The sequence below is a fragment of the Lathamus discolor genome, chromosome 1, assembly GCF_037157495.1.
Source record: "Lathamus discolor isolate bLatDis1 chromosome 1, bLatDis1.hap1, whole genome shotgun sequence".
Classification (NCBI taxonomy): Eukaryota; Metazoa; Chordata; class Aves; order Psittaciformes; family Psittacidae; genus Lathamus; species Lathamus discolor.
In genome coordinates this window covers 108,064,847-108,078,936 of record NC_088884.1, presented here as the reverse complement: position 1 = coordinate 108,078,936, position 14,090 = coordinate 108,064,847, and the positions used below count along the sequence as shown (strand labels likewise).

General features: G+C 46.2%; 1 protein-coding gene across 4 annotated transcripts in view; it reads left to right on the top strand.

Annotated features, from left to right (window-relative positions):
• Positions 1-13,829, top strand: part of EPHA5 (EPH receptor A5) — a 208,248-nt gene extending 194,419 nt beyond the window's left edge. For 3 of the 4 annotated variants that reach the window (XM_065689771.1, XM_065689751.1, XM_065689721.1), the window contains one exon: positions 133-3,982. In XM_065689771.1, coding sequence (XP_065545843.1) covers positions 133-238 — 106 coding nt within the window. In that variant the 3' untranslated portion in view covers positions 239-3,982. Of the gene's footprint in view, positions 1-132; positions 3,983-13,656 lie in introns of those variants that run through there. The other variant, XM_065689741.1, reaches the window with a different exon arrangement.
• Positions 13,830-14,090: the final 261 nt, after the last annotated feature.

Sequence of the window (14,090 nt, the reverse complement as noted above, 5' to 3'; positions counted from 1 at the left end):
TAAGCTTGGCTTCAGGAGCTGCCAATGGTAAGAAGTAGGCGCTGACAGCAGCATCGGCGCATGCGGTGCGTGGTGTGTGTGGCGGCGTGTACCTGAGAGGCCCCTGGAACCAACGTCTGCTTTCTCCCACAGGGATTTGAGGCGGCTGGGAGTGACACTTGTTGGTCACCAGAAGAAGATAATGAACAGCCTTCAAGAGATGAAGGTCCAGTTGGTGAATGGAATGGTGCCGTTGTAACTCGGTTTTAAAGTTGCTTCCTCAAGTGGGTCGGTCCTGCACTTTGTACACTAGCCCTGAGATTTATTTTGACTAAAAAAAAAAAAAAAAAGAAAAGATAAAAAGGGAAAATCAGTGGTTTCTGTAACTGAAGGATATTGGCCTCTGCTGCAGCGCTTCTAAAGCAGTGTTTTGACTGAAGTTTTCCTTTTCTTCCTATTTGTGTCCTCATTTTCATGAAGTAAATGTAAGATGCATGGAACATGGAAACGAATTGCTGTACATGAGGTTAACCCATCTCTTAAGCTTCAGCGATGACTACAGCAAGCCTTCCCACCATACGTTGTCTGTACATGGGAGATACAGAGATATATATAGCACCTTTATATACTTAATTACAGCAGCACATGGTAATACTTCCAAGGACTGACTTGAGCAGAGGAGTTTCGTAGCCATTTGTGGGCTCCCAAAAGCTGAGGTTTGCTGAAGTTTCACTTCAAGTCTTACTTGTCTACAGAAGTGTATTGAAGAGCAATATGATTAGATTATTTCTCGATAGATATTTTGTTTGTAAATTGAAAGAAATGGGAAAAAAGTGCTGTTACACAGCATTAAGTTATAGATACTAGTGTATAAACATGTTGCTTGCTCCATGGTAAATACAATACAGGGTGTATATTTTTTTCCCTCCCTCTGTGTTATCAAGCTCTTTTTGTTTGCCCTTCTGGGAGGATAATACATGATGAAGATGTATATACTGTACAGTTTGCTACGCATCAGGTACAAAATTTGGGCTCTTTCCTTGGTTTGTGCTTTTCTTCCCTCTCGCTTTGCTTTGGCTCCCTTTTGTGTTAACACTATGCTTTGTATTTTTGCTGCTGTTTGGTTTGAGCAACATATAAAGCCTTCAGGAGTTTTGACTGCGTACATGAGGTAGAAGGAGTCTGCAAAAATAAAAGATGTCCTCCCCTCTTTCTTTCCACCATGGACTGGGAATGTTCAGAAGAAGAAAAGTAAAGCATCTGCTTCTCAGTGGCCTCCAGCAACAGCATGGGATTGTTTTTTGTGTGTACGAGTCCTGTTGAAGATACTGTGGGACTGCCTCCACACCAGCATTTCAACCTGGCAGCCATCACCCCATGCAGCCCTCACACTTGTCACTGGAGCCCAGAAGAGAAGCCATGACGTGGTTTGAGCTGGAAGGAAGGGATTTTGCTGTGCCTCTTCTCATGAAGGGGATTAAGTCCTGGGGTGGAGTGTGGAGGTGAGACTGTGGTCATCCAGCATGGAGATTTTGAGTATTTCGCCCAAAGTGGTGGTGGGGTGGTTGTAGTGGGGCTATTTTGGGAACTGTGCTGTCTTAAGTTGTCTCTCTGGGCATTTTCAGTTTGGGTATGGACCTGTCCACTTTGGGGCAGAGCACAGAGAGGAGAGAAGAACAGAACAGCACAACATTATGACAACAGTGGCATCCCATGGGTGAGAAGGTACTATGTGTCTAGGGCTGGTATAGCTCAGATCAGCACTTTCTTGCAGTTGGGGTTCAATGTGTCCACTAAAGCTCATGGCTGCTGTTTTCAGAGGGAGCTGTTTTCAACCTCATAACCTGGGAATCCCACCAAGAAACAGTTTGGGGCTGTCCTTCTCTTTTTGTCGCACAAAGTATTAATCAGCACAGTTAATTTGCAGTTCATAGGTTGTTTTTTTTTGGTGAAGGCTTCAGTAAAGATAAGGATTTAAAAGTGGATCAGTGGATGGCAAGCGTTTGCTGTTTCTGTAAATATACTGCTTCCTTAGAGCTTGGGTAGCATCTTATAGCATACTTCCTTGGCGATAACTTTGACATACTGACGTGCTGCAGCTCCCTTCATCCCCAGTGCTGCCAAACCTAAAGAGCTCATCCAGTGCTGAAAGGAGTCCTGTGTCCCTTCACATCTTGCAGGAGCAGGTGTTGAATGCCACCTTCAGCTGTTTCAGAGGTCTTTCTCCCAGTTCCACCAAGTCTTTGGATGAGATTTGATACAAAGCACACTTTCTGAAGAAAAGAGAAAGGTCTAGGAGGAGAGGGTTAGGTGGGCTTCTTTTTTTGCACCAGGGCTTTACTTGCTTTCTGCAGGGCTTCTTCAGGCAGTATTTGCCTGTTCTGAAATGGCCTCCTCCTTCTTTCCTGTGAGCTGCTGCTGAAGTCCTCCAGAATCTGGAGAAATAGGAGGGAAAAGAGCCTCAGCAAGGTCTGACAAATCTTGATAGTGTGATTTCTCATCCTGTTGTTTCATTTTGGCAGCCACTGGACCACAAAAGAGGAGGGGGAATCAAGACATAACAATTTCGACACAGAAAGAGATTTGTCATATAATAGGTTATTAGAGCTGTCAGCAGAACAGTCTTGGGATTATTTGTGCCTCCCTGCCTGCAGTGCTTGGGAAAATAATCTGTAGGAAGGCAGAAACAACTTATTTCATCGGGAGGGATCGTTCTCTGCTTGTTCCTTACCTGTTGGCTCTGTGGGAGTTGGGCTTGGTCTTTTTTCATGATCTTTTAACAGCAAAATTCTCTTTTCACCATTCGTGGAGTTTTATAGGCATATGTGATATGGCTGGGATGTACACCAGGTGCTGGAGTAACGTTCAAGATTATGAATTGGTGGAAAACAAATTGTCCTTAAGCCAGACTGCATTTGTAAATAGGACACCTCGGTTCCTTAAATAAATAAATAACCGTTTCTATTTATTTCGAGAGCTGTTCTTGCTACAGATCCATGTATAATAGGCTTTGTCTTAGAGCTAAAAGTAAAAAGTATGGTAATTTAATGAGTAGGGTCCAAAAGTTACAGCTTGTATGTCCACAAGCAAATTCCAGAGACAACGGAGACTTTCCGTTCCCATCCAAGAACTGGAAGTAGTCTGTGTTTTGGGCATGATTGTATATATTGGAGTGCAGCAGAATGAGATGACAGTAATATTTTACTTGTTATGCTCTTAGTAAAGGCTTTAGGTGGGTTTCCTGCCTACAGTGGGTCCAAGCTCTTTTCCATCTTGCTGTGGCTGGTCCAGTGGGTGCTTTTTTCCCAGTATATTTTGCTGCTAATTGTAAGGAAGGTATTTCAAAGGTCCTGGGACATGAAAAGGCTCTTTTCAATGTAGTTTATCCTTTTGGGAGAAGGAAGTATCCCCAGGCATGGCTTGTGTAGACTAACTCCCTTTCATTGTGTAGCTACCATTTGGAAAAATTACCTGAGTATAAAAAATAGGACTGATTTAAAAGAAAAAATAAATACTTCAAAAATTTTATTTATTCTTTCTATATGTTAATGGCCAGAAGAACAAAAAATGAAGGTAATTTTCTTTTTTTTTTTTTTGTCTGTTCAGTGTTGAATATAATGTAGAAAGTCCCAGTGGTCAAAAAATTGTAACTCCTTGGACTGCTGTGGTCTTGAAATTAGTCGTTAAGGCGTATGTAACATACATCTGTAGCAGTCTTAAGTAACGCTTAGTTTCCAGTCCTTTATTGTAATTCCTTAGGGCAGGTAAGGTGGGAACTGGTGCGTCCAGCACTGCCGGAGCCACAGCATACGTCTCGTCTCCTCGCATCAGCGTGTTAATTCATAGGAGACTAGCATTGCTGTATTTATTCCTCTCCTTCCCACTCCCCCACCTCCTTGGATGCTCTCTGTGCATTTTGTTTGTGTACATGGGTTTTTTTTGTAGTGTAAGATACGAAATTTTCTATTTTTTCATAAAAATAAAAACCTTTGACTAACAGTGACATTCAGTTGTGGATCACACGCACGCGTGCTCCTTCGGCTGTCCACAAAGCATCACGATTTTCCCCTTGGAAAGGAAATAAATTCTATTTTTTTTCTCTCCTAAACACAGACTTGGTGCTAATCTTGTGGTCCCTAGGGAAGAGAGGGGCCTCTGGGACAAAGAAGATGCATAGACCCTACGTGAAGCCATCCTACCTTGTTACAGGCTGTTCCCTCTTTCCTGTGTTATTTTTTTGTGGGGGGGAAGGGAACCTTTTTAGTCTGGCTTGTGAGGCAAAGCATCCACCAAGCCAGTCAAGACTCAGAAGAGTTGCTGGCCACACCATTCTTCCATCCCTCAGGAATACTGTGGTTTTGTGATTTCCCTCCTCCAAGAACTGCTTTTCTCTGTTTTTTTTTGGGGGGAGGGACCCCAGCCAACCCATGGCTGGCCAAAGCACCCATCACAACATTCCCCACCCCATTCCTCCCCTGCCCCATGGATTTGAGGCAACCTCATGCTACAAAGGAGCATTGCCCAGCCTTAAAGAGCAGTGAGACAAGCAGTGGCTGGGAAAGGCTGAGGGGCAAGGTGTAAAAGATCAGCCTGGGAAAGGTCTAAGAGAGGTGGTGGTGGGCAGCCAGCATCTTCTGTCTCCTGCATGATGACTGCTGCTGGAGAACAAATGGGAGAGCTGCGGATTAGGATGCTGGTTCTCCCAGCATCTTGGGAAACCACAGCCAGCAATGGGTGGTACACTCACACTGTGGCCAGGAAAGGCACGGTAGGCTGGGACAGCAGGGGAATGCTGCTTTATATATTAAAGGGAGCACAAGGTCAATTGGGTTAGCAAACTGAGGCTGTCAGCAACTTGGATAAATTTTATCTGGATTGACATGGCAGTCCCCATGCAGTGTTTTCTTATTCAGCCCAGGGTTATCTGCTGCTGGACCACGATGGCGACAGACGCTGGAAGGATCAGAGGGACTTTGAGGATGGGGAAAAAACTCACCCCATGTGAGCAGCATCATTCATGGAGGCAGAGAGCCTGCTAAGAGGAAAACACAAAAATGGGGAAACTTCTTTAAAGGGGCTGCAAGCAAAATAGCTTTACAGGTGATGGGGAGGCATCTGAGAGCTGAGGCTGGTCTTGTAGGGAAAATAGGGAGGCTCACCACTGCTAGCAGTTTCAATGCAAAGAATTAAAAAAAGAAAGAAAGTAAAAATGAGAGCTGGATGCAAACTCCTTCCATAATGTTCCACTTTAAGTGAGAACTAAGGAATTAGGCAATTTCTTTGAGCCTTTGTGCCCATCTTGGTTTGAGACCAGCCTGACAGAACTCTCGGGTCAGGGTTTGCTTAGTATTTTCTGCCACTGGGCTCAGTGTGAGAAGAGTCACTTGTACATTGTGGCCACAGAATAATAAACTTACCTGCTCAGAAGGGTAAGGTGCTTTACATGCAAAGTGGGTCCTAAAGCTTGTGCCTGACTTGCTTACATTTTGGGTGTGCTCCTACACAGTCTCCAGCTGGTCCCTGCAGTAAATAGACAGCTTTATCTCCAGTCACATATGCCATCTCTCAAGGATGCTTAACAGGCTGTGAAGAGGGGAATTATTCTCTGCATCACTCTGGTTTTCAGTAAATCCAAAACAAACTGCAAAGCAAGATGACCCCCAGTGCTGGAGACACTGCAAGGCAGTGAACTAGCACCTCTCTCTTATTTTTTTGTCCAATAACATAAAAACAGGGCTCAGGGGGCTCTGATCACTCCCCTTCTCCTCCTCTGATAGCCTGACAGGATTTGAGCCTATAGTGCCAGCATCCCCACAGGATGCTGCAGCTCTGGGGCAGGAGCAGTGGGGAGGCTGCTCCCCATCACCCGGTGAAGCTGAGCTGCCATGCAGAAAGTGATGCAAGATTTATGAAGCTGTGGGGAGAAAGAGCAAGGGACTGTTCATGTATTTTTCATGGGCTGCACTGCATAAATAGCTTGGAATGCATAAACTGTGACTGGATACTTCCACAAAGAAAGGGACCAGCGAGCAGAAGAGATGAAAGAATGAGATAGATAGATTTATTCAAGTCAACAGGGCCTGTTGAAAGTCACCCTCCAGTGCATTAAGAAGCAGCCGAAACAGCACGACCTGATCCAGGGGTGACTCATCTTTGCCGACATGAGGAGGGAGCTGGACTTTGAGGAGTGGAGAAGGGCATACACTGTACCTGCTTGGTAAAATGGATGGGTGGGATGGGAGAGTCTACCTCACACACAATGCTTCCACTGCTCCTAGGACAAGCTACTGCACCAGCAGACAGGCAGAAAGTGAGCCAACATCAAGGCACTGCAGAAACAACTAAAACAGTAAGTTGGGAAAAAAAGGGCTACTCTGGAAAACTCAGCACAGGGCTGCAGTGAGGACACTGCTACAAAGGTGGCAGTTCCCTCAGCAGGGCATGTGTCCTTCCAAGTGTGTATTTTCAATTATTCTTTTCCTGCCAGAGCTCAGACCTCATGTGGGCAAAGATGGTTATCAAGGAAGCAGTCCCGGGCTGATATAGGGTAGGAAATGGGAGCCAGAGCAGCATGGCCAGCAGAAGGCTCACTCTGCACCCCTGAGAGCAAACCAGGGTGTGCTTGCAGTTACTGCACACCAGAGGGTCTCTGGGGAAAAAGCCTCAGAGAAACTCAGGGAAGGGTGATGCACACTGAAGACACTGCTTGATTGCCTCTATAACAAGACTTCCAGTTGAAGCATTTGGGGCAAGTCCTTTGGGACTCATGGGGGTTTGATGCCTGCAGACCCCTGCATTACAGTGAGCTGTGATAACCCATTAATATATGGCTGATTATTTTCCTCCTGGTAAGGCTTACGAGCCAGCCATGGAGGAGAACAAGGTGTCCACATATAAATTACTTTCTTGCCCCATCATTCTCTCACCTCCAGATGGGGTCAGCCCTGCTATTTGTAACATCAGTATTAGCAATATTCAGCAAATAAAGTATAATAAAAGAAAGAAGATGCTTTTCTATGGTGGTGTGATGCTTTGATAGCCTATTAGCAGCTCTAACAAGGATTTTTTTGACCACAAAACTCTTTAAGCTTCCCCATAAGCAGCCAGTGTTTTGTGCTGGTGAAGATGACGTTTCTCTCAAAGCTTATTTTTTTAACTTTGAAACCAAAAAAGGAAAATCTTCTGAGCTGAAAAAAAGAAAAGCAGCAGAACTGTGAGATAGGCTGCCAGCTATTTTCTTGGTTTGCTCCCAATAAAGGCCATATTTATTACAAGAAAATTGAAATCCTATCGATTTCTCTTCTCAGCTGCTGTGTTTCAAGCTTGACATTTAAACACAAAACTCCAGGCTCCAAAGTTTAATCATTTACTCCTCAAGAGTGTGGAGCTGCTGAGCAAAAGGGCATGCAAGGTAAAAATGATATTTCATTGGAAAGAAAAAGAAGATAGGGAAATGATATGTTCATTTAAAAAAGAAGATAGGCAACAACCTCTCCCATCTGGTGGGAAAAATGCCGATAAAGTGGCTTCCTGCAGCGTCTTTCCACGAGATGTGTAGGAGTTCAGGACCACTGGGCTTTCTAATGTCTTTCAAATGGGATAAAATCTATGGTTGGACCCAGATAATGTAGGAGGAAGGGAAAGGAGATATATGTGTACAGGTGGGGAGGGAATGAGGGATATATTTGCATACATGTGCAGAAGCACCAGGTGATAAACTGATATATGGTGACTGGCAGCAAACAGCCTAGGAGTGATCAGGCTGAGAAGGGTGGATTTGGCTGCACAGCCAAAATCGTAGGTCTTCTTGCATCAGTAATTACACCTCTTCCAGCAGAAAACCAAAATAATAAACTAAACTAAACTGAACTAAACTAAACTAAACTGAACTAAACTAAACTAAACTAAAATGAAATAAAGAAAAAATTGTAAGTCTTCTGTGTGGTGAAAAGCTGGTGGCTCTAGTACAGGAAAACTTGGGATGCTTGGGGCGGGGGGGGGGGGGCAGTAATGGGCGTGCAGCATCCCAAATCAATGAGGATAGTTCATTCAGGGCACAGAAATCAGCCCTGTGATAGCTTCATCCTTCCCCCAGATCTAACTAAGAGCTGTGGGTCATTGCACTGCCCTCCAATTTTATGCAGCAGCTGGAGAGACATCAAACCCTTGGTCCCCACACTTCACATCCTGAAGGGGGGGATCCAGGCAGGGGTAAAGCCTTCACACATTATCCATTCCTCCTTAATTCCCTGGAAGTGGGTGATTTCTTTGTCAGGGAAGGCAATTAGCATTCAGGTGCTGCTGTTAGCCTAATCAGAAGGGCAAAAGGCTGACAGTGATATCTGCAAAGCCAGGTCTGGGTCAGAAATGTAATGGAGAAATAAATTATGGCAAGAGAGCGCGTTCAGATACAGGCTTTAGCCACAGTGGGTACAGGGACAGAAAAAAGAGCTCTACCTCTTGCTAGTTTATTATCCAGGCTCTTGTGATCCTTATGGCCATAGCTGATAAGCAGCCAGCTTCTCTAGCAACAGTACCAATGCCTGTAATGAATGGCTGATGGCCCTGGTACCACCCAGGGATTCTGCAAGTTCTCTTGGCATTGCATCCTAGTCTTAAAGCCAGACCTTTCCTTTCAAAAAAATCAGCTTATTGCAGGTGCCTTTGTGGGTGTTGCCACTGGGATTTGTGATGGGAGGGGGGGAATTTACAGGCCACAGGGTTTATGCAAGCTGCTAGGTAAGCACTGAAAAGGGGCAAAAAAAGAGATAAAACCTTATGGTTTGGAGTGGATTTGGATGTAAAAATAAGACTAAAAAACCCACCGAATTGTCCTGGTGACCCCTCCATCCCTCAAAATTTGGAAAGCCTGAGTGCACCTGAGTTTTGGGAAGGGAAGGGAAGCACCAGGTAGCAGCCCTCCCCTTGCAGCCATGGTGCAGCAGTGGGAGGGTGTACAATGGAGCATGGCTCCCTTTGAAACTGGGCTTCCTTTGAGACCACTCAATCAATAAATAAATAAAAAACTCTGACAAAAAACAGACAAAAAAGCAAAAGGTTTGTTTTCTTGGAGAAAAATGCCAGGAAGCCAAGCAGTGAGCTGAAATGCCTCCATAAGCAATGGTATTGTACAGGCATCTGGTCCCCAGTGATGGCAGGGGATGGTTCTCTCAATGTACATTCTTTTTTGATGATATTATTCGCCTATTCAAGGAGAATTGGTGTCTTGTTTTCTAAAGGAAAGATGAAAAGGATGGTAGCTGTGCTTCAGGTTATTTTTTACACTGCAGAAACATCCCACTGGTGAAGCAGTGGTTTGTAGGAGCTAATAAATCAGGAGTTGAATGGAAAATGGCATTTCTTTGGTTCCCCTAGCCCTGTGATTTGATTTTAGCTTCATTTGAGGCTGACCCATGGCAAAGCCCTTTTATATTCCCTGGGAATGTTTACCACAGGGCACTGCAACCTCCCCAGGTTTAACAAGCGACCGTGTTGAGGGAGGTTGTAAAAATATATGAGAATATTTAAAATACATGTATATGAAAAAATATACAAAGTATAAAAGATATATTAAAATACACATATATATCTGTATATGCAGATATAAATATTTTATGTACTGATATTCTGATATATATAAATATATATATACAAAGAGTCTTTTTCAAATCAAAGTTAAAGCTCTAGTAGTGTAATCCTGTGCTTCCTCCAAGCAAGGGAAAGCAAAATAATCTCACCAGGGCTGCCACACTGAGGACTTAAATTTGAGTGTGTAGCTGAGGGATGCACAAAGGCAGCCGAACTTGTGCTAATAAGCAGTTACCCAATATGCCTTGATGAGTGAATGCATTCAGAGCCTATAGAGAGCAAAGTGTTTGTCTGGCGAGAATGGGAGATGATTCGTCTCCTGTGAATTTGCCTAAGCACAGAATAAACATCTATTTTCTTTCTGCTTTCCCCCTTTTTCTAAAGCCCAGCTGCCTGTTAATACATATAATGATGGGCCCGCTGGGGACCAAGCCTGAATTCCCATTCATATGCAAAAATTGTAAGGGAGAAACTTTAGATTTGGCCCAAATAGCGTCGTCTGCTTCTCCCAATGAAAGAAATTCCAGCTTGCCATATTTTTCCTGCTCAGTGCATGCCAGATGTCTTAAAAAAAGGGGGAGTGATTATTTCTCTGCATGGAGCCAGAGCTGCCCACAAGGGAGAGGTACTCCTGGCACCCCCATAACGTGCTCTGCGCAGGAGCTCAGAGCAAGGGAAAGCAGGAGGAATCACCTTGCTCACACAGCTGCATTCACCTTGAACACCAAAATCCTCATGAGCCTGTTGTGTGACCCTGTGAAAGACAAAGGACGAGTTTAGGAAGCACTTCAGATGCTCTTTCTTAAGAAGCCTTTTCCTTGTGGCCACAGGCCAAGTGGTGTATGCAGAGGGAGTGAGTTGATACTGCATGGTCCAGACTTGGAGGACATAATCTGGCCATTGGGGAATATTAAAGTACCTTTAAAGAGTCAAGCTGCAGCTCCCCAGAACTACAGGACAAGCAGCGCCCCGTGCATATTGGCCAGCCAACAGCTTGCCTTCCTCCAGCACCTTCCAGACAGCAGGAGAGAGCAGAAAAAAGGGCTGAATATAACAGCAAAGGTGCTGAGGCAACTGGTAAACCCAGACATTTGTGCAAAACCATCTCCTAGGTACTTACTGTTTATCATGTGGACCACTCAGTTCTTGCATGCTGGTCAGCACTGGCTCTCTGAAGCCCTGCCTGGAGCAACCCTCCAAGAGCCTGCAAAATACTAAGGAAGCAGAGGCATGATAAGCATCACCAAGCCATTTTGCTTTTAAAGCAGGCTATTATTTGGCATGGTAAGAGAGACTGCACTGAGCAGAAAGGGAAGCATCATGCTTTGCAGCAAAGCTTTGCTGAAGGCAAAGCACTAGAGTAAGTGCTGGGGCTCATCCCTGGGTGATGGGTGGAGGAGGATTTCATTTTGGGGAGAAATAGCTACGAACAGCCAGTTTACTACTGGAAAACCAAAACCTCAGGTTATTCCTCCTTTGGGAAGCTCGTGGGTTTATTTCAGGAGACTCTGTGGGTTGTGTGTGGTGGGCAGGTAGATTTTCAGGCCGGATACTTGCTTTGGGAGTGTGTGCTGTGGAGAGACGAAGTGATTTAAGGAGAAAGCAGGCAAACACAAGGGTTTTTCTTTTTTCCCAAAGAAGAGGAATGGTCAGGAGACTATTATTTCTTCACCCTATCTAAAGATGAATGGGGGCTTTGCAGCGATGAGGCAGCAGTAGTCTGTTCAGAGACTTGGGGATTTGGCCTGGCAGGGGTTTTATGCTGAACCTCACATCTGGTGCAGGTGCATTTCCAGCCATAAGAAGTAATAAGAGTCCCAGTGGAAACATTTGGCTGCAGTAAAAGCAGACAGAAATCTATTATCCATGTGAATGCAATGTCAATATTTACAGAAGGAGGTCAAAGAAGAGAGCTCTGCTCAGGAAATGTCAGCTCTGGAGGAGAAGGCATTAGCAGCATTTGCATTCATGCTGGAGCAATCCCTGCACAACTGGGAAATATTGAGGAGGTTTTGTGACTTCCAGCCCTATTCACCCCATCTTCTTCCACTACTGCACTGTTTGCTGCAACACTTTTGGGCATGTCTGCATTGCCTGGAAGCAATGCTGGATGCTTCTTCCTCCTCAGGGGATGCAAGTGTGGATGGGCGGTGGTCATTTGGCCATGGTGGCTGCAGTGGCTTTCCTTAGCTGTGTTACATGGGACTTACTTTTACAGTGAGGGAAAGACAAGAGGGTACAAGAGGAACAGGAAAATGGTACAAAGCAAAGCCCTCAGGTAGAACCAGCAGATAGATGATGCTAGAGCATCCCTTGTGAAGAGGCTTTCTGGCAGTGGAGGGAGCTGGCAAACCCTAAGTGTTTTGCGAGACTGCCTTTTGTCTTTACACATCCCACAAAACACCAGCCCCTTATAGCCAGGGAGGAGCCGTGCTTTACACTGACCAGCCGAGGAAGTCCATACTATAAAAAGCATTGCTTAGTTTACCTCACAGATATCAAGGCAAGATTCTCACTGTGTTTCACCCAGGGTAGAGGGTTTGGCTAAAGGATCTCACAGATTATTTCTCTGGAGGCTTATTGCTTAGAGTGAAAAGTGCTTGAGATAGGTTTAATCCCTACTGCTCACTGTAAGTAGTAATTATTATTAGTAGCACAAGAATGCACTCCTTACTTACTTAGCAACAACTAAACCATCAGTGTTATCAGCATTATTCTCAGAGTAAAGCCAAAACACAGCACTGCAGCAGCTACTAAGAAGAAAACTAGCTCTATCACAGCCAAACCCAGGCCAGTGATGTCTTTTCAAAGACTTTGGAAGGCTTCTTTAGGTCTCGTAATTCCCATTCCTATCTCCCCATCCGTGCCCCTCCCACGGGTGTCCTCATGCTGCCGCGCTCCCTGGCCACCAGGCGGCGCCACTGTGCGGAGCTGAGGCTTCGCAAGGCGAGTGCCCATCGCGGCCGCCAGGCGGCGCCAACGCCCCAGGAGCGATGCGCCGGTCTGGCAGCGGGGCCGTGCCGGGGACCGGTCCTCGCCGCTGCTGCTGCCGGTGCCGCCGCCGCCTCCCTCCACCCCGGGCGTGCTGCGGGCCGGGAAGAGGGTGCCGTTGTGCGGAGCACCGGCTGCAGCCGCGCCGAGCCCGGCTGTCCCGTGTCCCCGGGGCTCCTGCGGCGCGCAGTGGCAGCCAGCAGGCGGGAACCGCGGGCGACGCCGTGTCCCGTCTGGCCTCGAGGTACCAGCCGTTCTCTCCCGTTCGCTGGCTCCGGTGTAGGAGCCGGGGCACCGCCATTGCCCCTTCGAGGAGGTCAGGTACCGCCTCCTTGCAGGGCTTCCTTGCAGAGCCCTTGGGAAGTAAAGAGGGGTCCTAGTGCCAGCAGGGCAGCACCAGCGGGTCACGGCAGGTGCCGCTGCAGTGCTTCACGAGCTGAGGACTACGGCATCGGTGCCCACCGAGGTGACCTCCTCCGATGGCTGGGGGCAGTTGGTTTAAGCCAGATCCTGATTCTCATTTGCTCTCCCAGAAAGAAATGGGGTATTTATGGTGTCCCGGATCCATTGTTCCTTCCTCGCCAATCATGGGTGCATGGCACCAGGGAGCCACTGCTGAAAGAGTCATTGAGGGATTGAGAGGAGCTGCCTGTGGCTGGAGACAGTAGGGTTTGCAGGGACAGCAACTCCTGGTGCCACAGGGAGCTCTGATTTTGCCATGTCTCAACCTGGGCAGAGATGGACAGACAGAGGAGCCCCAGCCACACTGGGAGCCTCTTGTGCCCAAGAGACACGCGTGGGGTGTGGATCCCCCATGAAGAATGCCTGCACTGCACATGGCTGGGGACAGACCAGCTCTGAATGCCTGGAGACACCACTCTGCAGCTTCAGCTCAGCTGCAGCTTCAAGTCGGTTGTTTCAGCCTCTGTTTGTTTTGCTCATGGATGGTTCCAGTTTAGTTTGGGCTCCAGTTTGTTCACAGGTCCAGCTCATGGACAGCTGTACTTCGCGGATGGTTGCAGCTCATTTCTGCTCCAGTTCAGCTTTGCATCCACCTTATGGACAGCTCCCATTTGTTTCTGCTTTGGTTCGTTTCAGGTCCAGCTCACAGATGGCTCCACTTGATTTCAGCTCAAGTTTGTTCACAGCCTCTCTTTAGTTCATTTCAGCACCGGGTTCAGTTAATTTCTGCTTGTTCAAATGGTCATGGCTTTTCAGAAGGTTGGAAATCAGTCACTGTCAGAACTTGTACACATGAATATGAACTCTCATAATTGTACATTGTCTAAGTATGGACTAATGAGTTAATGACTATTCTGGCTGTTGTACATGCCTTGAATAAAGAGTTGGACAAGAAGACGGTGTTAAAAATGTCTCTTCCCCCAGAGACTGATTGACTATCATCTATCTATCTATCTATCTATCTATCTATCTATCATCTATCATCATCTATCATCTAACTATCTAATCTATCTCAGATGCTCAGTTCAGGCTGGTACATGCCAGCCTCCCAAACTTCAGTGACCAACACG